General features: G+C 44.5%; 2 protein-coding genes across 5 annotated transcripts in view; one reads left to right on the top strand and one right to left on the bottom strand.

Annotated features, from left to right (window-relative positions):
- The window catches only part of GSTZ1 (glutathione S-transferase zeta 1), a 74,266-nt gene extending 57,470 nt beyond the window's left edge, over positions 1–16,796 (bottom strand). For 2 of the 3 annotated variants that reach the window (XM_085626678.1, XM_085626676.1), the window contains exon 1: positions 16,700–16,793. In XM_085626678.1, the coding sequence (XP_085482804.1) occupies positions 16,700–16,717 (18 nt within the window). In that variant the 5' untranslated portion in view covers positions 16,718–16,793. Of the gene's footprint in view, positions 1–16,699 lie in introns of all 3 variants that reach the window. The other variant, XM_085626675.1, reaches the window with a different exon arrangement.
- Positions 16,797–17,239: 443 nt separating this feature from the next.
- The window catches only part of POMT2 (protein O-mannosyltransferase 2), a 408,616-nt gene continuing 398,948 nt past the window's right edge, over positions 17,240–26,907 (top strand). The window contains exon 1 of one of the 2 annotated variants that reach the window (XM_085626671.1): positions 17,240–17,512. In XM_085626671.1, coding sequence (XP_085482797.1) covers positions 17,355–17,512 — 158 coding nt within the window. In that variant the 5' untranslated portion in view covers positions 17,240–17,354. The remainder of the gene's footprint in view (positions 17,513–26,907) is intronic. The other variant, XM_085626672.1, reaches the window with a different exon arrangement.

A 26,907-nucleotide genomic window follows, 5' to 3' on the forward strand; every position in this document is an offset into this window, starting at 1 on the left:
AGAAGATGCCTCTGAGAGGTGAAAAAATCAGTTTTTTGACGAGGTTGATGAAGGGCTGTGAAAACACAACATATTTTCACCTCTCAATTCCCAACTTTTGAGAAACAAGGACTTCTTGTGGCCATCTTATGACGTCCACAATATTATTACATGATTAAAAAGGCGGTTAATTCTGCAATGGCTGAACCCAGAGCAAACAGCTCTAAAGATCAAAATGATGATTTTGAAAAGGATCAAAAGGGAAAATATATGTAAGGCTCCCAATTGCAAGAATTATTGTTTCACATCTAGAAACCCTGAGTTTTAAAGGAAAAGACCGACAGGAAGAGGAGTTTTATTCACAATGTATGAGTCATGATGCGGGTGACCTGATTCTCTAAGATGTAAAAGGAAATTTTATATAAACAGTGGAAAGATCCAGATAAATCTGCCATAGAGATATTAGGTCAGAGATTTTGAAAAAGATTTTCCTCAAACTCCTAAGGTTAACACTATTTTGGCTTCAATGCCATCAACATCTATGCTTTTATCAGAGAATTCCAGCCTGCCCGATGTCGTGGAGGCTTTGCTTAATAGGTCTGATGTCTCTTCTAACTTTTTAGAGAGAGCAAATACATGTGAAGCATATGTCACAACCAAGTGTTACTTAAACACTTTCAATACCTATAGGAATGCATGTAGGAAAATTAAGACCCCTCACTAACATTCTAGCAAACACGGAACTGGTATTCAAGCTAATCCCGGATGTCACATTTGATAGCTTGTGGGCAGCTGCAGCATCGGTTGGGGCTTCAATAGCTGGTCCTAATATTGCTTTGGATGAAGTTATGTAAACTAGACTCTACTCAGAGAGGTCTACTTAAAAAATTACATTTCAGAGGATCAAAACTATTTGGCAATAAACTTGATGACATGGTGCAAAAAGCAGCTAAAGAGTAAAACATTTTCAAACCTTTTAAACGGGGGTCTAGAAAGTAATCCTTTATGTTCAAGCATCCTCTCCAAAATCTTCAAGACAAGAGTCCCTTTCGAGGCCAGGCTATGCTTAGAAACAAAACCAGACTTAGCATTAATAGTCCCAAAAATGACTACCTCGAAGTTGGGGCAAAGTTAAGACTTTTCTATCATGCTTGGAAGAACTGTAACATGGACCATTGAGTGCTCCAGACAGTGAAGACCTGTTATCGAATTGCATGTGCCCAAAATCCTCCCCATCTCATTAGACCTATCCTGTGGCTTAAGAAAGAGTTGAGAATTCATGTAAAGATGATAGGGGTTCAAGCCCTTCTAGAGAAGAAGGGACTCGTACTTGTGTCTTTGCTTCAGAGACTAAAAGGATTCTATTCTGTCCAGTTTTGGCTGCCAAATCTGACAGTAAATAAAGCCTGTTTTGAACCTGAGGTCTCTGACCAATTACATCTCAGTGGACATATTCAAGATGATTGTTCTCCAGGAATTCACCACCTTATTGGTGAGAACGATTTCCTGGTGACACTTGAGCTTCAAGACGCATACTGTCGCATCTGGATTCATCCCTCCAATCAACAATTTCTGTGGTTTGCTGTTAGGAACCCACATTTCCAATTTCAAGTCCTGCCTTTGGTCTGGCAACATTTCCCAGGATCTTCAGCAAGGTACTAGCTCCTGTTGTTGCTCATCTTCAATTGTATGGTGTCACAATATTCTCATATCTTGATGATTGGTTGCTTTCTGTTCAGTCTTTTCTGCAGGCTCAAGAAAATGTTGAAATGGTGACTGGAGTTCTGCACCAACCAGGTGTAATTATCAGCAACCAAAAGTCTTGCGCCAACTCAAAAGAAAGTATTTATTGGGGCCCAAATCAACACTGTCCTGGGTCATGTCTTCCTGCCTTCTCTAAGGATTGTGGCAATTCAACATGTTACTCATTTTGAGTCAGTTTGCTGCAACAGTGCAGGTGTGGCTGAAAATCCAGGGGCTACTGGCAGCCACAACAGCTGTTGTTACTTGGGCATGAATGGTATCATTTGATTTTTTTTGTAAACCCATTATAAGCTGGTGGTCCCTGGCCATGCAGGATTACGAGGCCATTATTCCTGCGACTCATGACATATCTCAAAAGTTGGGTTGGTGCATGGTTGAGGGCAATTTGTCTAAAGTGGCAGTATGGTTCTAGGAAGATTTTTCTTGTCCTCAGTGATAGCTGGTGTATTCCTTCATGGCTTAGTGTAAAAGTCCCAGCAGGTGCAATTGATTGCAACTTGGTATTCTGCTTCACACTGACAACTTCCTCTTAGGTTTTAAGATGCCTCTGTGTATTATGCACAAGGAATAGTACCAGGGTGTTAGGTGTATGCTCAAGTCGACCTATGAGGACTGGACCAGGTAAGCAGGAGGTGACCTTCCTATGCAGTCTGTCTCACTTATTTGGAACAGCCACTACGATCCTGCACCCTAGAGGGCCTGAGGAAGAAGTGGCCTGCCTCACAGATCCGGAGGCAGCGATGCCCCGACAGGGGTGCACACATGAGCATTAGAACATCCCAGGGAAAAATACAGCTCCCTCCCACAAGGTTAGGATTGGATCTTTGCTTCCGTAGAGCAGCAGACACTTTAAACATGCCTATTTCAAAGTGGAATACTCTGCTAAAACAGTTTCCATTGATTTCAGGCTGAAAATGAAAGAGTATGAGTAAAATAAGGTGCAGCAAAAATACAGCTAAAATTCCAGATTTGTGCCGCAAAATTTGCTAATCCATGTTGCAATATCCTGGGGGGTCTGATCAATAAATTTAACGAATGCAACAGATCTTTTGGAACAGAATCTACCCTTTACGTCATTTTGCCAATTAATGAATAAAGAGACAAAAAGGCACTCGGTAATTGAAGACAAAACTACATTTAGCAAACGTGCCCACGCATGGATGGTCTAGCAATCATATTCTACATTACAACCTGCAACATATTGAGTACAACATACTCTTGTCACCTAAGGAGAAAGGTATCAGCAATACGCCTTGGATCATTACCGTCTATGGCTGACCAACCAACCTGGAAATATAATGGACCAAAATCATGCAGTCTTTGTGGTGCGGCAAAGCAGGACTTCATACATGTAATATGCATATGTCCTGTTCTAAAATCAAATCGGATTTTGTTTAAAAAACTTTTTGATACTAGGGGCATTCACACAAGCAGATCCACTATACTGAAGTGTCTTGATCGCTTAATTGCAAAATGATAAAATTTCTACTCTTGTACAAGAAACTAATCAGAACAGCTCATCCTTCCAATTAAGACTATGGTATTAAGACTGCACATTGGTCCATGCACCATTTCCTTCTCCTCTGATGTATTATTGTTTACCACCAAATTTTTTTTGTTATAATTTATTTTTGCCGCAGTATGTACATTTTTTAATCGGTATACTGTAATGGTTTTAATTAACTTAAACAATAATGAATTTCATTCATTCACTGTGGTGTTGATTAAAGTGGTGTCCACTTCCCCCAGCACTGTGCAGGGACCCTCCTGCAGTTTCCTCATTTGTAAGGTTGGGCTGACATATTCAAAGGCAGCAAACATACTGTGGGCTGCTCCTACCACTGGCGGCCTTTAGAGGGTGTCTGCCTGCTGCAGTGACAAGGGGAGCGGCCTCAACAATCCAGATCTGATGGATTTTTATGTCCTTGCACATCCACTGTGATCCTAATGCCTACAGAGATGTCAGAGGCAGCCTCTTCTGACACAGCCATAGAAATAAACAAGGAGCACACACAACACACCTCCTACTTACCGACAGTGATGTAGCAGATACAGTAAACGAGGAACTTTTTATTTTCCTCTCTGTCTTACAGACTCCAACAGAAGTAGAAAGGTTTCAGAAAAACACAATTCCTAACAATTCGGGCAGTGGTATCTATTCTTCTACTCAGGAACCAAAGCTTAAAGTCAGATGCCACAATTGCCTATCACAGTCAGGGACATAGCTTTACAGGAGGTGTGTGGGGTGTTACATCCCCCTAATAACTCAATTTTCTGATAAATAGTTTGGTACAGGTGCTTTTAGTCAGGTATTGTGAGATGTCAGTCGGATTTCAGCAAGAATATTTACATACACAGACAAAAACCCGCACACACGCTCTACTTTATAAATTTGTATCTTAGTACTCCTACCAATCTGAAGCTCACACCACCCCAATATTACTGACGAAGCCACGCCCCTGATCACAAAATCAAGCGCCAGAAGGGTTTGGCTTTGCAAGGGGACAAGACCGACTTTTTAACACCTAGGTCTTGTTTGCGCACGAACCCACGGTTGAAGCTTATCCCTGGATTACAAACGTATTGCGCTCTTTCTTCCAACTACCATACTACTGTGGCTCTTTAAAGTTGAATAGGCTTTATTATAAATAAGAAGTAAATACTAGTGCCATAGCTTTGTCTGCTTATTGCAGTCAATGATTTGTTAGTTTTAATGTTGATTCAGGATCACAAACTCTCAGGACCGTTTCCATAGGGGGCCAGTCCTCCTCCGTCCCTTTCAGTTTTTTAACAGCAGCAGGAGGGTACAGTTCTCATGCATCCTGGACACCATCAAGGGACACTCCAGTAAGATAATCAATTACTTTTGGAGGATGTTGGCAGAGAATCATTAATTACTGAAGGTCTTTGGCAGGCACATTTAGTAAGGAGTAGTGTTGCCAGAGGCATTGACCTTATCATGGCTCACATCAATCAGGAATCAGGCAGATTCCTAGACTATGTCTAGGCAGATTCCTAGACATAGTCTAGGAATCTGCCTTTTCCCGCACACCGAACTCTGATTTTGGCAGAGAAGGATTCGCTGTTAGTGCTGGTGACCCATGTTGCAGACTCCGCTGTCTTTAGTCTCCTAGCAGAACTTAAGCCTCAGTAACGGTTTGGCTGTTGTACAAAAGTTTTGAGGTTCCTTTGACTAGAATTTTGACATTTAGTTGGCCGGACGATTTTTTACTTTCTCTTTTCCTTTTATTCCCTTTATGGTCATGAGCATCAAGAACAAAGCTGTGAAGTTAAACATGGGGTTCCCTCGTTCATCGTGAATGACATGGCATCAATGGTAACTACTTACTTCCCCATATCTGTTCCGGTCCCATTGCCACTATCCGCACACCCTATGTCACCTTCAACTATCAGTTGGATAAAAAAAATCATGCTCACAGAAACTCTGGTTTCTTTGTCAGGAGATCCTTTCTATTTCACTAAAAAAAAAAACCTTTCCCCTCAGCATCAATTTGCATCAGTGTTTCTTTTCAAATGTGATGTGCTTTTGGTTCGTGACCCTCCACTAATTCTGCAGTTTCAAGGAAAGGTGTCAAGAAATGCTTGGCTGGACCTCCTGCTGGAAGAGTTAGCAAAATAGTTTTTCTGCTGCTGGGGAGGTGCAACTTAAGAATCTCAGTGTTGGTATTGGTGGGGAGCACCGCCTTCTTGGATCGCTACAGGGCGCAGTTGTATCCAGTGCAGGTGCACAGCATTCCCACTTATGTTTCTGTGCTCGTAGAATATAGGAGTGCATACTATTACTTTTAATAGGGTGCAGGGTTTACACCTGTCACACATGATGGTAGATTATTAGAGATGGTCCCATGTAGAGTCATCATTGGAATGAAACAGCAAGTGGAGGATGCTAATGCTACATATCCCATAGTGTGGGTGGTTTAAAGAAACTGAGATAAAAGTTATGATGTGCCTGGGGGGTATGGGCAATACCTGACATAAATACTGTAGTAACATTCCATAGCTGGTAACTAGTCCAGTGTCATGATGAGCTCTTGATGTATTATTAAACAATACTGTGGATATTGGGACTTCTAGCTTCATGCTTCCTATTATAGATGTTAGCCTACGAGTACTACTAGCATGCACATGGGCACTAGCTAAAATAAATAAATACATTGAAATAAAAACAGAGTTGGCTATTGATAGGCTCAGTTAGTTACTGTCAGATTGCAGGCAAAAGTAACATTATTCAAAGCTGACTTTTTTTCACTGGGTAGACAAAACATATACAATAACTTCCAGTAACTATATGTGGGTGTACGGGCAAAGAGTCGACCACATTTCTGGCTCTGGCCCAGCCATTGTCCCATGAGTACTGCGGAGCGAAGATACAGCTGGCCCAGGAATCTCACTTACTGCTTCTTTCCCGCCATAATTCAGTTTATGAGATGCAAAACTTGCTGAGCACTTACAGAAAATATGTAACTAAAACTCTGGTTTTCTGATTGAACTATTTTCCGGAGCTACAAAACCTAAAAGGCTGTCTGCTGCCCATCACATGCATCTCCCATTGAAGGGTTGTAACCAGAGAGCAACCTTTGTGGAATCTCCAAGATAGAGATGCCTTTGTTTGGGAATCTGTGCAATTGCTTTCATTGACGTGCTTTACTTCTTGTTAAATCGTTCTGTTAAGTCAGGGAAGTAGGTTACATTAACAGGAACATAAAAGTGCCCTGCTTTCCTTCACACTTAACTATGTACTTTTTCTAGAAAGACTTCTTGTCTGTTTGATTTAACATACGATATTTATGAATGTACTAATTTAATACCACCTGAATGTATTAAACAAAAAACACTGTGTTTTAGTGTTAAACAGGAGAGACAAAACATAATCTGGCCAGTGGCGGCATTGCACCCTGTATGAGTAAATTCTCCACATTGTGTGGTTACCTGAATTCACCGTACTTCCCGTTTCATTATTGTCAAATTGTAAAGTACGTTGAAAAAACATCACTTCAGGCGGTGCGCTGTATAAAAATCTAACGGTCCTAGGATGCTTGTTTCCAATCCAAGGATGACCTGGCCTGGCAGTTCGGGCTGGACTGTTCCTATTGGGCGCAGGGTCAAGACTGATTTGCATATGGCTGGGTCCAAACTGGAATGGCATGGTGAGCACAAAACGATGGATTTAGGCCCAGATCTCTGTACTGGGGTGAATGTATGACATTGTTCTGCATTCTGTACATCAATGGCTCTTTTTGCATTTGTCACCCCGAGTGGGACGGGTATGCCCAGACGTGGGTCCCGTGCTCTCCATGCCACTGGAATTAAGCTATCCTGGCTGAAGAGGGGTGAAACCCCAAAACCGGTCCTAGGATGCTTGTTTCCAGTCCAGGGAGGACCTGGCCTGGCAGTTCGGGCAGGACTGTTCCCATTGGGCGCAGGGTCAAGACTGATTTGCATATGGCTGGGTCCGAACTGGAATGGCGAGCACAAAAACGATGGATTTAGGCCCAGATCTCTGTACTGGGGTGCATGTATGACATTGTTCTGCATTCTGTCCATCAATGGTTCTTTTTGCGTATAGAAACCTACCTCAGAGAACAATGTTTCTCCATAACCCACAATATTTAAAAGACAAAAACAAAAAAAACTCAGTTTTGCTGTTCTTTCATTAGTAAGGAGTACAGATTCCATGCATGACAATAGGAGCCAAACATTTTGGAGTTCGTTATGTTCAGACCAAAGATTCATGGTAGAACAAAATTCTCAGTGCTTAGCGCATGTACGCATAATATTGCAACATTACGATCTCATTCGCATATTTGCAGCTTTCCCCATCGATTGTCTCTTCAGAGGGCCCAAACCTTCTCAAACTTCCTCATTCATCCACGCCTATATGACATCAATATTGGCCATAAATACTAAGCTCATGACAAACTGCTTAATCTCTTGTTTTACTGATAGCATCGTCGTCGAGGCATGGAAGAGGTTACTTGACTTTTTTTAAGATTGCGTTTTGAATCACTAAATGTCACTCAATGCTGTGATGTGATCTGTTGCACTAATGCTTACAACGATCTCAGAGAACCAAACTTTTTAAATACATTTTAACTAATTACCATATTGTTTTAATGGCTTATTCTTGCTGATTTACATGCTTAGTATGTCAGAGGCTTGGCTTGTATTTTGGATCTTTGAAGCAAGACCCCTGGCTCCACTCCATCTCGACTCTCCCTATTTTTACTTGCTTACCCTCCTATAGCTGTAAGTAAGAGATGGGCTGCAGCCACTGTGACCCATCCAGGATGCCTAATATTGCCACTTGTTTGGAGTCTCTTCTGCCCTGGTGTTTGTGTGCACCTGCTGCTATAACACTCAAGTAAGCTGCTGCGTTGTCTCCAGCTGCACTCCCTCACAACACAAACTACAGTGAACCCTCCAGCTCAAAGGCGGTGCTCTGTTACCATCTATACCGCTACGACAGTGACACGATGATTGTCCTCTGTATGTTCTGGTCTGGCCACCAAGCAGCACTGCTAACGTCAGTCAGTGTCACACTGGTGCCAGTGCTAAATCGATGCCTGTCTGGTCTTGCCCCCAGGAGCTCTTATAAGCGCTGAAGCACCAGCACCAAAGACCCCAAAGACACCTCATTGGCAATCAGAAGCCCTGAATGGCGGAGACAGCACTCACTGTATCTCGCACATGGGTTTCAGTAATACACCAGATGAATTGCTGGAAATAAGAAGATCTATTCTGATCCAACAGCTATTATTGGGTCGGATGTGGTACCGGGCCAGCACCAGTGAAATATGCTACATTTCAAAGGAATCTGCCAACAGTGGGACATATTCAGACACGCCCCACTGTGCCTGCTTTGTGTTCAGAACAGAAACAATCCTGGGTGATTGAGGTATTGAAGTTTCAGTTCCAGCAAGGCAAACACAAATGTCTCAGTTAAAGAGCCATCAGAAATCGTTTTGTTTGAATCTCATTCTGGTTGGTTGCTACCTGGAGCCTAAGACCTTGATACCAATGCCATCTAAGAAGCAAAGACATTCATCTTGTCACTTTTCAAGTGCTGAACTAAATGATGGTTCGGAGGCAGGTTTTCTGAGTTTTCCAAGTTCTTTACCCAAGAGATTTACATCCACTGTAAGAAGGTAAGACATATTTGCCTATTTGAGTAAATACTCCAATAACCATTTATATAGCACTTAAGAATAAGTCTGCACTAATGCACAAAAGGAAACCTTCATTAGCAATCTTACAATAACAAAAGGATTCATAAAAACATTAAGGTCCTGCCCGTACGCCTTGCAGGTGGCAAGCAGCTCCTTGATGCTGGTTCATCTCTCACTGGGCTATATTATAAGGATTATAGTTAGGGCTCCCTATTTTTTTTTTTTGACATTTCCTTCAGTATTTATCCACATTTATTTTTTTGCTAATGTTATCTGTATTTATCAATATTTATTTTACATTTTGTGAAATAAATTTGCGTTCATGCTTGAACGCCTGATAGGTTTCAATGAGATGAACCCCCACAAATGATAAATCAATGCACTAATACGAAAACAAACATTTTAGCATCAAGTTCTACATATCAACTGCTTTTACACCTCTTCACTAAAATTCCTTTCTTTTTTTAACCCTTTACTTGTCAATCTGCACAATAGGCCTGGCAGTCATGACTGACAGCATTTATAATCACTCAAAAAAGAATACAATTCTATCCACATTAAAAAAAAAAATAAGTTCAGACAGGAAAATAAATGTTTTTCTGCCTGTATTTATCTGTAAAAATCAATAAAAAAAAGAAAACAGGGAGCCTTAATTATAACTTGTGAGTTGCAGGTAACATATGGATATTGTCAGTGAAAGCATCCATGAGCTGTCTACATAAAATACAAATCTGCGACCTTCATATTATGGGTTGTGCTTAACAGAAGGATTATTACTCTCTAGGCTATTTTATAACAAGTCAAACCTCGGACTAGACTGCACACTGATTTCTCCCGACAAGTGCATTATTCACCAGAGGCTGTTGTTACACTGTAATAGAAATTGCTGGGTACATAAAGAGCTCTACAGTTTGTGCCTTGGCGGATAAGATATGATAAAACTTAGTCTGTATGTGACTAGTTAAGGGAGAACAGATTTACTATCACATTTGTTATTGTTTCCAACTTCTATGGGGCAGAGTTTAAAAAGGCCCATATTTATAAAGCCTTTGCGTTGTCAAGAGCATGACTGAAGGACAACGCAAAGGCGTTAGTAATATTTATATAGCCAGGGCATGCCATAATTTGTGAACTTGTAAGGAAATTTAAGGCAATTCAGCTGCTTGCACTGTGTTAAGTTACATTTCAACTTGTAACGCATTTCATGGGTGGAGCATGGGCGAGCACATGCATCCACTACGGCTTTTGGCACATTTCCACATTTACAAAGACTGGTAAATCTGGGAATGTGTCAAAAACCTATGCCTTCCCAAGTGAGGCGTAACAAGGAGAAATATCTTTATTTCTCCTCGTTATTTCCGCTTTCCACGTGTGCTGCATTCTGCACCACACATAGAAAGAGAAAATTACCTCTAAAAATTATTTTTTGTGGAGGAAGAGACACCTTCAGGCACAAAGAGCTATGTACAGCTCTTTGTGTACCCAGCAATTTCCATGCTAGTAATGCAGGCACCCTTGCACTATGGCGCAAGAGTGCCAGTGTTGGCGCTAGGCTGCACACAGTGCGCCAGCCCAAGGAGAAAGCAGATATGCTCTATATCTTTGTAAATATGGAGTATGTCTGCTCTCTCTCCCCTTCAAGCAAAGCATCGCAGCAACTTTGCTTGCTGACCTTTGTTGCATGAAGGGTAAGTAAATGTGCCACTGGATGTACAAGTCAATTGTCAAACTCTGTAGCTCATGGCTATGCCCTCCTTTTTGTTACCACCCTTTGAAACCCATTTTGATTTCCAGCCCGAGTAGATGTGCTCTCACAGAACAGTGTGTGTGCAAGTGCTGATGTGTACACCAGGCAGCGCACTGTCATTCGTTGGCAGCAGTGGGCGGCAATACAGCATTCTTCTGGGGATTCGGTCTCCTTTCTTTTGGCAGAGCACTGGCATTATGATCATGCTCTGAAAATATAAATCTTCTTACCTGCATTGTAGCTCTTGGTTACAAGCAGTAGTTGAAGGGGGGTGGGGCGGGTGGATCTGAGGAGCACGACATGCCCATACTTTTTAATCTTAGAAAAACAGTCACCCTACTTTTTGTGGGAAGACAACCATCCCAGGAGAGTTAATTCCGACAGTTGTCATGCTTCAGCGGAAGTGTCAGTCAGTGAGCCTCCTGTGCTGTGAAACCGTGGGAGGGGCAGACAGCTAAACAAGCCTTCTTCCCTTCCCTAAAAGAAATGTAAATATTCGAAAATGGTCAATCTGCAAATGGAAAGGGTGTTTGGAGGCCCTCATCGGCTTTAATTAACAGAATCACTTGAAGCTCCCTGATGACACATATTTATTCTTTTTGAGACGTATTGTCAGGGAACTACCACCTAAACTGTTATGTGTGTGCTTTTAAAAGACAGTTCAAAAAAATAAAACTGCACTACGTTCAGTCTGGTTATTACTAAAATCAATATTTTGCAAGAACTTTTTTCACCTTAAACATTTTTGTGCATTTTTTTAGCAGCCTATCTTATACTGTGTGGAATGCAGTTAAAATAATAACTTACATGTTCGCATGCTTTCTGTCATAGACTGGGACCTTGAAGCACTAAACATACACAAGTCACTATTTTTCATCGCTCCAAAGTGGATTCACTTCTGTGGCTCTCTGGTGCAGTGCATTAACTAATAGCGGTTTCATAATGTACGCAGTGCATTGTCCAACTTACTTGCATTTAATTTTCATTTAAGCTGTGCGTTAGTTTATGTGTAGTTTCTTGAAGGTGAAAGACCGAAAAGTCACAAAATATTTTGTTTTTTTAGCCGCACCCTTGACCACACTCCCACACTCACTAACACCGGCCCCTTTACTTGCAGCATCACAGTTCCCACACTTTTGTTAATGCAGTTCGACCACTGGTTACAAGAATGGCATACCTTTAATTAGCCTCAGACCTTATTTAGTGTTACCAAATGTCACTATTTCAGAGACACGTTCTAACCCAGGACTTTGATTTTATAATCCATTGCATTCTGAAAGTAGCATTTAGTCACTTCATTTAAATAAACAGGACAAAACACAGCAGTGGTTTTGGCTAGTTCCAGTTAATTGCGTTGCGTTCTTCTCATGGACCCCTATGGCCTGAGGATTTCATTTTAGTGACCCCATGCCCCTCTGATGGGGTAATAATTGCTTTTTGCATTAAGATCACCGGTAGAACCCACCAAGGCTCAGGGTGGCCTACCGCGACCGTGAGTCCCCCACCTGGGTAGCTCTAGTGTTCATTCGCCACACCCAAATGCTTTCAGGGCCCACCAAATGTTCCTCACAAGCCCCTTATTGCCCTGGGTCTGATAGGTGCACTCCATCATGCCAGGTGTCCTTGTGTATAGCGGACCGTGCTTCACAAAGCCAAATCCAGAATTTCTTGTGAACCTCTGCATTGCTGCATTCAGCCTTCTCCTAAAGGCTTCTACTGCTGAATGTGAACGAGCTCCCTGCCAATCACCCCTCAGTATTATCTCTGACCAGATTAAGTCGCAGGGTACCAATACCGCTGCCAATCTCGTCATTGTCGCCCTCATGTCGTGTACGAGCTGGCCCCTGCCAAGTGTGGTAAGGTCATTTCCCCCTAGGTGTATCACCCATATGTCTGGTCTCTTTATGCCTGTCCCCATGGTGTGCCTTATTTTGGGTTCTAGCATTGCCCACGTCATGCCGGGGGTGACGATCCATGTCACTTGCGTACTTGCGTGTCCACTCCACCCATTCATGCTCGCCCATCTTGCTGCCCTAACTGCGAAGGAGTGGCCGATCACTCAGACTCTTCCATGCAATGAAAAGGAATACTTAGAGTGCTGTGCTTACTGTAACGGGCCCAGATACCCCTTCAATCTTTGCGCTGTGCTCTTGTTCACTGCAACGTTGCTCCTCAACTCCTCTCATCAAGCTTTCCCATGGCGCTTCGGTCTGTCATTTAACACATTTTATGTTCAAAATGTTTATTTCTCACTGCATACACACAAACATCTACATTGCACTCTCATGCAGTTTCCAATTGCATCACTGCCTCTTTGTGAAATTGTCACTTCGCCGCCCACCTTTGTCGTTTGGTAGGTGTGGCGGCTTGCGCTGAGGAGGATGCAATGCGCCTTGGTTTTCCCTACTTCCTGGTGTGTGTACCCATGGATCTCCACCTCTGCCTATGGTCAAATGTAAAGCTTGTATTGGTCGAATGACCAGCGGCCAATGTGTTTATTCTGTCACTGGGTAGGCCTTTCCTAAATGCTGTTGTGGCTGCCCCAATCCTAAATGAATGTGTGGAGTAGGCTCCCTCCGTGTAACCTGCCTTTTGCAGAGCTTTGGCCAGGACTCTGCGGAACTGAAACCTGGTGAGTGGTGTGTGTGCCATCCTCGTGTATAAGGAAGAAACCTGCTGTGCACAGGCATACTTGAGCGTAATGCCGCAATATTGAGGCTGGGCAGTACCTGATCCCCTCTAGGCCCTGTAGGGTGATAGTCACGCCTTTCCCTTCCTGGTCTGTTTTAGTGCTCCTCACTGTGATGTGCAGCTGTGTGTCCTTAACCTCCACGTCCTGCACTGCCAGTGCTTTCATCGTTGTGTCTCCGTTTGAGTGTGCCACTAGCTCGCTGAATCTTAGGGCATCAAAAAACACAATTGCAAAAGCTGCCCTGAACGGTGTTTCTCAATACCTGTTGGTGCACATGCACCCCAGCTCGTCCAGTATCTTTGTTAACATTCCAAATTCTATTGGAAGCCTGCTGTAGAGCGGCTCTCAGCGGGAAACTGCTAGTGGGATTGATCTACCCTGCTAGCTTGGTGAGGTAGGCAATCACTGCGACATGCCTGGATACCCAGGCATGGGATTTCTTGTTATCCTTTGCCTATAGCATGAATTGAGGCACACTGGCTTCCATTTCTGCTGGGCTTCTACTAGAGTGTTTAGCTGTTACAGACATGAAGGTTGTGAAGCATTTCTTGTACCTATCTCTGGTGCTGTGCGCTAGTGCCGGCTCACCTAGGGCCATTAGTCTGGGGTCGACTGCACCAATCTCCACCAGTTCTCTTGGAAAGGAGTTATCGCTTGATCTGCCTCTGGGCATGCCTGTCTGAACCTCTCCCACTGGAAACGAGAAAGTTCATCAGCTGCAGTGTTCTTTACGCCTTGCACATGGCGCAAGTGGAAGTTGACGTTGGCGTAAAGGCAAGCCTTGACCAGCACTTTGATCAGGCCCAAAGGGAGGGGGCATTTTGCTGTCTGGGCATTAGCTGCGTGCACTACTGACATGTTGTCAGACCAAAACACTATTTCCCGATCTTCTAGCTTCATAGGTCATAGCTTTAGTGCCAATGTTATGGGGAAGAGCTCTAGGAGTGCTACGTTCTTCGTGATGCCCCTCTTGTGCCAGGCATTGGGCCCCTTTGCTGTGCACCAATGGGATCCTAGTAGGAATCAGAATCCTTTGCGCCCAGATGCATCTGTGAAGAGCCTAAGCTGTTGGTTGACCGTGGGGCTCGCCATATCAGGGCCCCATTGAAATTTCTCAGGAATGTGGCCAGGTCCTTTTTGATCCCCTGGTTCAGCCGAACCATGTGATGTTTCCTGACTGCCTTAGCCAAAGCCCTGGCCAATCTGTGAGCGGAAGGCCTTCCTGCTGGGATCTCTGTGCAAAGGGTCACTATATTGTCCCGTGGCAAAAGACATCCCCTTTGCTGTGTCTAGCTCTATGGCCATGAATGTAAGTGCATGCGTGGTGCCTGTGGCACCCCCAACTCGTTGGAGAGTTACTGAAAGGCCAACAGGGTCACTTGGCACTTGTGCGTGCCTGCCTTCCCCACCAGTAAGAAGTCATCCAGGTAGAGCATGGCACTCTCGGGGGGGGTCCGTATTCTTGAGTGCCCACTCCAGGAAGGAGCTTAATGCTTCAAAGTAGGAACAGGAAACCGACCAGCCCGTGAGCATGCATTTGCCACCTCATGCCAAGCAGGTGGAAGCTGCCGGGTGTACTGATAGTAGCCTGAATGTGGAGTCTATGTCCACATTTGCCAGCTGTGCAAGTGGGCCTGCCTGGCGAACCAGTGCTACTGCATCGTTGAAGGAGGCATATTTCACTGAGTATGTGCCCTATGCCATGCAATCGTTCACAAATTAACCCTTTGGATAAGGCAGATGGTGGATTAGGCGGAATTTGCCCTGTTCTTTCTTGTGGACAACACCTAGTGGTGAAACCATCAAGTTCTCGAGCGGGGGGTATTCAAAGGGGCCTGCTACTCGCCCTAGTTGGCATTCTTTCGCTAATTTACTGTCCACCACCAGAGGCAGTTCCGTGGCGGAGGTCAGATTTTGCGCTATTCTCACTACTAGTGAGCCTGTGTACGGGATTATGAAGCCATCTTTGAAAGCATTGAACAGTAACTCACATGCGTCGTGCCAAGGATATCCCACCAGTAATGCTGCTAAAATGTTAATTTCCTCTGCTGCTGGCCAATAAAAGAGGAAGGTCTAGGTGTGATTCCCACCTAAATAGCCAGCCGCCTCCCAGAAGTGTGTCATCCCTGTGGAGGAGGGATCTCGCCCTTAACGTGGCCAACTTCCAGGCCAGGTGTCCATAGAAGAAATACTCCCCCCAGACTCTACCCCCATGAGCATTGAGGAAACACTAAGGGGCTGTCCTCTCTAGCGTCCCCCTGTGGGGGACGTGACCATCAACCAAAGGACAGGTCCAGGGTTGGATTGGTAAGATGGGCACTCGGGCAATGGGCCGGTATGTGAGTTGCAGCTGTGTGCCGCTTTTTTGGGCAGTTGCTGGCAGATCTGGGCTATGTCTATGCTGTTCATAAACCGCCAGTGGAGGCTTGAGCGGCCTTTCTGGAGGCAGATGGGACACTATTCCCTCCATTTTACCAACAGAGAGGAGGTGTCATTCCCGGGCTCTCACTGGGCCGGCCCATCACTGAATACAGATTGAGAAGAGGCAGGGGGCCTGAGCAGAAGTGACTTCACTTATATTCAGGTGTGGTTCACCAGTATGAACTAATCTGTGCACAGATTTTCCTGGCAACATTTGCATTTTTAATCTCACTGAAGTTTTTTTTAAATGCCTCTTTTAGAGAAACCACCCTCCTTCTTTTCATAATACTTAAAACACTGACACACTGTTTTGCAACAAGGCGCAATCCGCAAATGTTTTTTTGGGGGTGCCCGGGGCTTTTTTTTTTTTTAATCCCAATTCAACCCTGGACAGGTCACGACACAATCACAGGCACATAACACATGATGTTTGGGAACACCTAGGATGGAGAAAGAAAACAGAGAATTTGCCAATTAAATTGAATATGAATGGATGATAGATCTTAAGCAGGAGCAAGCTAAAATAAAATAATATTTGGCTTGATAATTTGGGAATCTCCAGCCTAAATTGTGGACTTTGGCATGTATGAAGCAGTATTTGACAGTAAGCAGCTAGCTACTTTTCTCTCTGGCATGGTCGTCGGGTCGCGGCACAGTATACCAGGAAACACTGTTGCGCAGCAACTGTAGCAAACAGCTGTCAACTGACCCAGAGTAAGACGCTCATTTGGGGACTTTCAGCTAAAGCATTTGGCGTGATTACACTTAACGGCAATGCTCTTTAAAGAAAGGACGTTAACAAACTAAACATGTCACTCTTCCGAACACTGAAAACGTAGACTATGTAAAAGGAAGTGGGAGTAAGAACAACCCCGAGCAAAGAAACACACATCAGGCTTCTCTCCGTACCTTCAGCAGCACAGACATCCCAGCGTATATAACTGAACACTGTCTGCAGAAAGGTATAACACGGTAAAAAGAACCAAAATCGCTGAAGAAATTAAAGAAAGACAACCACGGCAGAGCATTGGAAATAAAAGACGGGCCAAAGGCTACATTTGATTACCAACGTAGCAGACATTGCTTACATTGAGCAAGAAGCAATATAAACGAAGGGGCTACGCAACATACTACATTCGCTTTCTGATAAACACATAGAATCTTTAGTAAGTCGTTATAGTCGTTTGAAACTTAGTGATGTCATAAATCAATACAAACAGCGACTCTTTTAATTTCAAAACACCCAGTTTTAAATATGCCTTAGAAAAGCAGTTCGACACAAAAACATACACTTTTAGAAATTTCATACAAAACCTTCATGGGAAATCAAAATTTGGCGGTTTTTATCCAGGACAAGGACATCCATGGCTCTTTCTTTTGTTCTATTCACAGGAAGGCAAAAGAGCGATCTAGTTAGCAGAACAGAACCCTTGTCAGCCATCTTGGAACGGTGTAAGGGATTTAGCATCACAAGAAAGTAGGTGTTTCAAGTTCACCACTCCGTCCGTGGAACTTTGTTACGTGTGGCTGGGTCGCCATAGAGACGGCAAGGCGCGTGCCACGGATGGAGTCCTCAGTGGGGGCCCATCGGAAGGGCTGCAATTCGGGCCCCCGGGGGCTAGAAGAGGAGCCGCGCCCTCCCGGGCTTTCTCCGTTAGCTCTGGTCATTCTACTCTCATTGCTCAGCCGCTTCCACCGCCTGCCCGAGCCGGCACACGTTTGGTGAGTAGCGGTTCTGGTCCCTGTACTAGCAATACTTCATCATGTTCCGCATTCCAGATATCCCAGTTCTCCTCTGTCTGTAACACACCAGTAATACATTAAGATTCCCAGTCATTTATTGTCATAGTGATGAACATCCTATCCACACATATTCCAGAATGTATAACACGTTTTGGACTGTATGAGCTATGTAGACTTGTACCGGGGGAACTTAAAAGAACTATGTTAATACATTTCCATGATATATCACAAATTATTGACCGTTGCGTTTTAGATCTTGTAGGGTCCTTCCTGTGATATTCTAGAAGCTGTGTTATTACATATATTTATGTTATTTCGTTTTATTTTGGAGTAGCTTTCTTATTGTTTAGAGGTCTTCTAGTACACCTGTTGTTGTTACTTGCACTTTCTGGAATTCTGATACCTTTTTTATTTTAATCCTGGACATAATTTACAATAGTATTTGCATATTTAAGTTGATCTTGAGTGCGCATGTACCTTCATTCAGTGGTGCACATTGATGTGGCGTAATAGGCAGAGCGGCCAACTTTGGCACTGAGGAACCAGTTCTGCTCAACATCCTGTGATTCTCCCAGTGCCTATAAAACAACAAACAATCGCCCAAAATAGGTTATGCCGATCTATGCAAGAGCTTTTGGCTTTATCTAATGTCTTTTAGACATGTTGTACAGCGGAGTACAGTGGCATGGCGTTGAGTGACTGAGAGTAGAGTGGTGCAGGGTAGAGTGCAGTGACGAAGAGTGCTGTGGTGCAGAGTAGACTAGCGCAGGGTGCAGTGGCCCAGAGTACAGTCGTGCAGAGTAGAGTGCAGTGGCGTAGAGTGGTGCAGAGTAGTGTCGTAGATTGCAGTGGCATAGAGCGGTGCAGAGTAGAGTGCAGTGGTGTAGAGTAGAGCGGCTTAAATTGTAGTGGGTAAAGTGGCATAGAGTGTTTAGGTATAGAATAGAGTGGTGCAGAGTAGAGAAGCGTAAATTGTAGTGGCTTATAGTGCAGTGGTGTAGAGTGGTGCAATGAGAGTGCAATGGCGTAGTGTGGTGTAGAGTGCAGTGACATAGAGTGGTGCAGAGTAGAGTGCAGTGGCACAGGCTACAGATTGGAGGGAGGGGAAGTAAAGAAGCAACATGGAAAGGGTACAGGTGGGAGGAAATAGAAGCTACATAGATGGGATATGAGAGACAGACTGATAACGCAAGTACTAATTTGGAGTGCTTAAACTCAGAAAAATGTAGCCCTTAAACTGGCGTAGTGGATGGACGCAAGTACTTGGTCTATGCTCCAGAGAAGGACAAAACACAAGAAGAACATGGTGTCTGCAAGCCATGACAAACAGAGATGAAGGAAATGAGTGTGACGCTAAAGCTAACTCATGGCAAGCTATGGGTGAGCTGTAAGACCACTGTATGTCAACAACATGTCTTAAAGAGATAGCGCATGCGCTGTCTAGGCAAAACCTAAACAAATGTGTCCTTATGTAATATAACAGGTGCTCAAGTAAAGTCCTCCAATACTTTCAGGTCGAGTTTCTGCTAAATAAAACTGCACAAAAAAAACAATTGCAAGTGTAATTTAATAAAACATCAGTTTAGACTCCTGCATGCTTTTTTAAATATAAAATTACACTATATGTAGATTCGGGCATTTTAGGGTGCGGATGTCCACTTATAACTAATTGAAAACATGCAAACATGAACAATTGTAGGTGCTTACAAATTGATAGCAAGCCCCAAAGGGGTTGCAAGGGTAGGATTTTCTCCTTGGGGAAAAATATTTTCTGAGGTAGGGACCTGGGAGAGGAAGTTAGCAGTAGCAGTATTTTACACTCCCACATGTACAGCCTCTTCTTTAAGACATTCAAAAAAACATTTACATAGAAGTAACGGGAAATTTACAAGAATTCCAGTACTACTTCAGGGAAAATGGAAGTGTACCTGCTCTAATGAGTGTTCCTGAAATCCACAGATTTCCAAACAAGCTTTGGAATAGCCAACAGGTCTTGCTTTTGGGCTTTGCCTATTGGTTTTATCCACGTTATACAGGCATGGCCAAAGAACAAAAATAAAAGCATAGGGTGCAGCTGGCCACGTCCTTCTGTAAGTGTGTGCATCATGCATGTGTGCGCTGACAAAATAATGCAGGTGCTTTATTAGGTCTCGCCTATGCAGTGCGCATAGGAGGAGACCTTTAGGAATCGATTCACTTTTTCTGCCAAAAACGTGCACGCTTTGCATTGCTTTCAATGGCAACGCGTGCACGTTTAGCGATTCGCTTGCGGGAGCGAGCTTTGAAACGATGTGTTTGTAATTAACTTTGAAACAGATGGTGCCCCTGCTCGCTTCTGCAAGGGAAACGCTGTGTTTGCTCTCGGCCGCACTCTTTCTCCCCCCCCCCCCCCACACACTTGTTAACCCGCAGGCTACTCCGAGAGAGTTGTTTTTTTCCCCGATTTGTTCTATAGGTTCTACAATGTTTTGTCTCGGACCGCGCTGATCCAGGGTGTTGTATTTAATGTATCAAACGAGAATCTTTGTAATTGAAAACTATACCTGATGAGCATATTAACCATTGGTTGTGCGGCAGTGTTTGTTAAATAATACACCAAGGAAATGCAAATTGTGTGTCAGCGATGGTTATGCGCAGACCTAGTGCGATGCTCACTGTGCTATTGTGCTCTTAGACTGACGCTGTACCTCAGTGTCAGTGCTCCAAAGAAGAACACTGGTCTTTGAGCCGGTGGTTCCTGGTGCTCAGCACCGGCATTTAATCATTAACACCGGTGCTTGAGCACCAGTTAAGGACACATTCCTTTTTGGTCGGCACAGGGAGATTAAGTGATACCCTGAGAAAATGCCTGTACTAAGAGTAGTGTCGTATTAGCGCTCTTATCGGTTAGCCAGCACAGACCGGAGTGCATGACTCATTCACAAGCTGTGATAGAATGAACGACCGCCTGAATGCTGTCTGTGCGGAAGAAGCGGGAAAAACAAGGATTGACAAATCAATAGTTCTGGCTTGCATTTTTTGTCAGTGTGTGTGAGTATGTCTGTGCGTGGGCATGCGTGCGTGTGTTCTATTGTGTGTGAGTTAATCTCTGTTTTTGTACGACTGGAGAAATGTATATCTCTCTGTGCGTGTTTTTGTGTGTCTGTGGATTTATGTGTGAGTGTGTGTACTTCGCGGTATGTTCGCATACGCTACCCTCTGTTTTTGCGCGCACCTGTTTGTTTCTGTGACAGTGTATGTTTGCGTGTGTATATCTATACGTATATGTATAAATCAGTGCATGTGTGCCTCGCTTGTTTGTGTGTCTGTGCATGTCTTAGCATGTGTATGTATTTGTGTGTCAGTGTGTAACGTGTGTGCGTGTTTCAACTACAGAGACAACACAAAAACACAGTTAGACAACAGTTAAAATTAAGCCCCTAAATGCGTATATGGGCGCTGCCAGGAGCGCTGGATTTGTTCTTTTTGCCTTTAGGAATTTTGTCGTGCACGGACACGCTTGACTAGGACGAATGAGTATATGGGCCTGCAAACAGAAATTAATTTTAGTATTCGAAGGGCCGATTAAGTTTTGTTTTTAGCAACAATCGAATGGATTTTGCCTGGGCAGCTCACTATATTAACTTCTATTTTTAGCTACATTAACTTAAAAACGGCTGGCTCAGACTTGGTGTACAACACGTACTTTTAACTTCTAAACAGCTAGGTCGACTTAGGGAAACCTTGTTTACAACATATAGCCTTTTAACTTGATGCCACACCACATGCCGTGCCTTTACCCTCTTCTGTCCTTTTGCTCTTTGCCCCTCCCGTGTTGCGATTACATCTGTATATTTTTAATCGTTTAGTTTGTTTTGTACTGTTCTGCATTATATTAACTTCTATTTTTAGCTGCGTCAATCAGAAATACGGCTGGCTCGAAGTTTGTTTACAACACATGGCCTTTTAACTTCTAAACGGCTAGGTTGACTTGTGAAAACATAGTGTACAATATATAGCCTTTTAACTTGATGCCACGCCGTATGCCCCACCTCTACCCTCTTGTGCTCTCTGCCCCCCCGTGCTGCGATTGCCTCTGTATATTTTTCATCTTTTAGTTTTAGTGCTCCTCCTTCCGCACTTTTTAACTTCCATTTTCTATAGTTATTTATTCTGCAAAGTGTGAGTCCCTTTCCCTACCACATATAACACTTTTTATTACTACTTTTCTACATAAAGCACATCAGCCACAATACTCTACAACATAGCCAACACTTCTAAATAAACACATAAGGTCCCAAAAGCGAGACCTATTGGCTATGCCAATGCTTGTTCTGCTTATTTACTAATCCGAGTTGCATTGCTAAATAAAATAACAAGCATTTACAATGCAACGGTCTCGGCATTGTTAAAGTTAGAGCTATTGGCATTGCTCATGACATTATTTTTGTTTATGTTTTTGTTTTTAAAACATTTAACCTCTTCAATGCCCATGACGAGCTGGTCTCGTCATGGGCCGCGGTTGCGCTGTGCCCATGACGAGACCAGCTCGTCATAAACCCCGCCCGCTAATGAAACGGCCGGCACAGGGCGGGGAAAGGGGCGGGCACTGAAGGGGTTAAAGAAACAGCATTGTAATTTACAATGTCAATAGCTTAATCACTCTCAAATGCGAGACCTATTGCATTTGCACCCACACACAGAGCCACACACACAAATGGAGCCACCCACACACACACAGAGCCACCCACAGAGTGCCACTCACATAGAGCAACCCACACACAAATAGATCCACCCACAGGGCCACCTACACACACACACACACGCAGCCGGACACGGGAGCACTGAGGGAGCCGAGAGCAGGGGGAGAGGACGCCATGAACACCACCGCCTTTCTCCGTGGGCTTTAATCCATTTAAAGTAGTAAAAGCAGAAAACTGTGTATAATATGTTGACCGTATATTCTCATTCCAGTAGGCTTTCTCAGTGGGTTCATTCACCTGATGCGATGATCGGCCCTGCAGGAGCACGTTATAGTCCCAGTGAAATAGCACAGGTGGCTGACGTACATGCAAGCGTGACGTGGGTGTAACCTGTAGACCATATGTCTGAATTAGGGAAAGTTTAGTGTGTGCCTTTTCACAAAGCCGCTGAGCGGCTCATCTCCAGTCCGGCATACGGTCGGTCAGGTGACGTTCCTTATTCTGCCACAGTCCGACCAGCCAATAATATGCCAGAAGTTTAACCACAGGCCAAGCCCGCCGCTGCAGCCTCTGTGCTTCCGCTGTTGATAAAGAACATCGCAGTTATGCAAAAGCAAGGCCTGTTGAGCGCAGTGCTACGAAACCGCAAGACTGCCGCATCGTGCGCTACGTTTTAATGACACTGTAAAAAAAACTTAAACTTTCTTTAGTCTCCATTACACCCAAACTCAATTTAAGCATTTTGGTGAAAGGGATTTCTCCGGGGTGTCCAAAGTAGGTCTAAGAGGACCATACCCAGGACATATTTTCAGAGAATCCACATAGCATATTTTACGTATGATTCTATAAAAGAGAATTCCGTTATATGGCAGTAGCTGGCATGGGGCCTGCCGCTAAGACCTATATTGGACACCCTTGGTCCACTCTCTAGCCATTTGCCTAGCTCACCTCTCGACCTTCACACGAGCAGACTGCTGAAGACCAACCGCGAAACGAAGGTCCTGGTATGTAATCACCTCTCAAGACACTCCAATAAGGGAACTCTCAAATAACGCACTCTGAACATTTTGCTCCGTTTGTAGGCTTGGCTAATGGAGATGCTGACATGTTGTGCGGGGCGTACTTTTGATGTCGGGAGATATTAAGTGAGGTGTTTGGACCACGCATCTCTTTGATTGGTATTTAAAACACTGCTGTAACTGTGGAGCAGGTCCCGCTCACATCTCTGGGTCCCGGTGCCACCGACCTGTTGCACAATGAATAACCAAGCCCTTGATTTGGAGGTATTCCCCCCCTAAAAAATAAACGAAGCAAAGGTTTAGGATTTCACTGCATGCGCCTTTCTGCAAAGTTGGTAAAAGCAGCTCAGTGGGTAAATGCGCCCACTGCAGAGATATGTTTAGTCCTAAGGTTGGAATAAAAGACAGCCGGGTAGAAGAGGCACTGGCAAATCCCGGCGCGCCCCACGACTCCTGTGTGCTCTGGGGCTCGCGGCTGATGTACGAGGTGCCTACTTAGGCATGGGAGGTGTGTGGAAGGGGGGTGGTGGGTGCGAATGGCGGTAGAGAAGGAAACAAGTGCTGGAACTGACTAGCAAGCAGGGAGGGGAGGGGAGGCGGGGAGGGGAGGCAGTGAAAGGACAGAGAGCCACTGAAAGCAAAGAGAGGGAGGACTGGCGTGTGCAGGAAGGAAAGGCTCGGAGAGCTCGGATTTTTATTTTATTCTTTGCAGTCTTAGATAGAGCGGATTTGATCCCAGGGCATTAGAGCGCTTTCGATGACCTCCAGATTACATTACACAAAGTCACATTATTATTTTTTAAGACACCTGGAGATTAAGTGATTTGCCCAGAATCACAGGATGTCGAGGCCAAACGGGGACTCTGGACTGGTTTCCCAGTGCCGAAGCCAGGCATCAGCTCTGCCCAAAGGCAACATCGGGCATAGAAGAGCGAAGTGCGCGCGCTGTACTTTATGGAGGGGGTGGAGAGCAAAGGAAGGAATAAAAGACAGCCGGGTAGAAGAGGCACTGGCAAATACCTGCGTGCACAGCCTGAGAGGACAGGGGGAGGAGACCAGAGCAGCAGCCGGACACGGGAGCACCGAGGGAGCCGAGAGCAGGGGGAGAGGACGCCATGAACACCACCGCCTTTCTCCGAGGCAAAGCAGAAATGCCTCGGAGAAACGCAGCGGCGTTTTTGGATTGGGGGGCGTATTTTTCTTTCCCTCCTCTTGCCATTGGCTGGAATGTTTACATACCAGAGGAGAGAAAGAAAGTAAAAAACACGCCCCCGAATCCGAAAAAGACGGGGCTTCTTTGGAGAGACAAAGCTCTTCTCCAATGGCTGACCAGCATTTAAGAGGCCAGCCAATGGAGAAGAGGGGAGAAGAGGGACGGGTTCAAGCCCCTCTATTGAAAAACATTAAATCTCGGAGCGAGACTGCGCAAGCGCAGCCGAGACCTAAAAAGTAGAACAAAAGTTTTTTTTGTTGTTTTTTTTTTTAAAGTAGGTGTGCGGATGGTGTAAGCATTGTGGAGGGAAGCATCACAGATTGACAGTGGGTGGGCGTAAGCAGTCCAGATTTCACGGGTGGGGGAAGCGACACAAGAGAGCAGCAGAAGAGTGTGTGGGAGTAAAGAAGCGCAGAGGTGAGAGAGAGCATGGGGGAGAAGCACACGTGCGAAAAATCAATTTGGGGGGACTCTCTGGCGATCGCAGCATGGACGTGTGCGGCAGAGAAGCAAACAGGGTAGAGAAAGAAACACGGAGCCACAGATGGGGCAAAAGAAGTACATGAGGGGTGACCGCTGGAAAACGCATGCATTCTCATTGAGTACCTAAACCACACAGAAAAAGTAGTGCCTTCAAAGTGAGCAGTGGAAGGACCCAAGTAATGCAGCGATGCTCCAGGGGAGGGACAGACACATGAACTGAAGTCCACAAACTAAACTAATAAGGAGCAAACAGGTGAGACTGACATTAAAACTAATCAATGCTAAGCAGTGGGAGGGCTGTAAGCCCGTAAGAAGCTGACAGTTGGTCATTTAGCTATACGTAAGCAAAAGCAAACAAGGGACACCCTACTCACATGGAACCAGGGCTCATAGTATATAAGCAGAAACAGTGGTTCCTGTGGACAAATGTAAACAATAAGCAATATTGATGCACACAATGGCAATAGGCAGGGGTAAAGTGGATGTCCGAGAGAGCTATAGGACCATACCATGAGACACTTGTAAATTCAAGAAGTTTATATACATCATCATCACAATTAGATTCAAACGGGTGCATAATGTCCCCAGTGAACGTGGAACCTACAAAACAATTTGTGACATAATGAAATGGTTTCCAAAATAACAAAGTCGACCATCAGACTAGTATAAAATGAACACAGCCTTCTAATATAGTAATAGAGACTGGTGAAGGGTTCGCTTTAGGTATTGTCGATGACGTTTCGACTCCGTTTTTTAAAATTTATTTTTAATTTAAACTTTGTTTAGATGCATTTTCAAAATAATACCTTTACAAAAAAGAAAACAGTTGGTCAGTGTTATCACGTAAACATTCTGTGGTGAGCAAGGGAGCAAAATGGCTTATAACAAGGAATATCCCTGGTATCCAATACACATGCAGCAGGTATCAATGTCATATGTCCACATATACAGTATCTGCCTTGATGTTTTAGCATTTGTCATGATCATTTAGCTGCTACAGCCACATTTAGCATTACCTGCGTCACATGGTAAGGATTGAGATACTGCACAGGTTGTGCTCCTTGGGCCTACGGTGTCTGTGGTGTCTGCATAGGTGTATCATTAATTTCTTGCAAACTTAGTAGCTACGACAATAACGGTTGACAAATATCCACCGGTCTAGTGGCGGGCGGCTGTAGTTGGGCATACGTATCACTGGTGGTGTTGCAATATGTCATGCTGTGCAACCATGTGTGGAGTGTAGGGCCAATTTTACATGCCCACTTAATGGCTACTTCGCGCTTAGCCAGCAGGAGCGCCATCGCCTCAAAACGGCGCCGGGATCTAGGAAGGTCAAGGACATACCCCAGGAGAGCAAGGAAGGGTGATGGCGCAATTTCTACCTCTACCATCTTAGATATCGCTTGGAAAATTGATTTCCAATAGTCCTCTATTTTAAGGCATGTCCACGTCATGTGTGCAAAGTCTGCATTCAGGGCACTACATTTTGGGCAGGCGTCCGAGTGTGCGGGGTCAATGCGATGCAGCTTGCTAGGGGTGACATATACTCGCCGCAGGAACTTAAAATGCAATAGTTTATGGACGGTGGTTCGGCGACACTTTTCGCGTTTGTGTGCAGCAACGATACCATTGGAGGTCAGTTAAGGGGTGTCCAAGATCGCTCTCCCATGCAGCCCTCTCTATTCGGGAGCCGTGCAATCGCCCCCTTGTACAGTTTGGCGACCAGGTAGTTCCCATCCCCGCCACTAATGACCCCAGTCAGGAGAGGAAATTCAGTGGGCGCCAAGGGATAGCTTTCTATGTATGCACGGAGCGCCTTTCGTACGCGCAGGAGCACAAAACGGTCCAGAGTTGTAGCCTCCCGAAGATGAGGATCTTTAGTGCGCGAGAATATGTGCCCCTACAAGGACAGGTCTCCAAAGGTAATCAGCTGGAATTTGAATAGTGTTTGTTTGACTAGTGTTTCCTGCAGGGTGG

The sequence above is a fragment of the Triturus cristatus genome, chromosome 9, assembly GCF_964204655.1.
Source record: "Triturus cristatus chromosome 9, aTriCri1.1, whole genome shotgun sequence".
Classification (NCBI taxonomy): domain Eukaryota; kingdom Metazoa; phylum Chordata; class Amphibia; order Caudata; family Salamandridae; genus Triturus; species Triturus cristatus.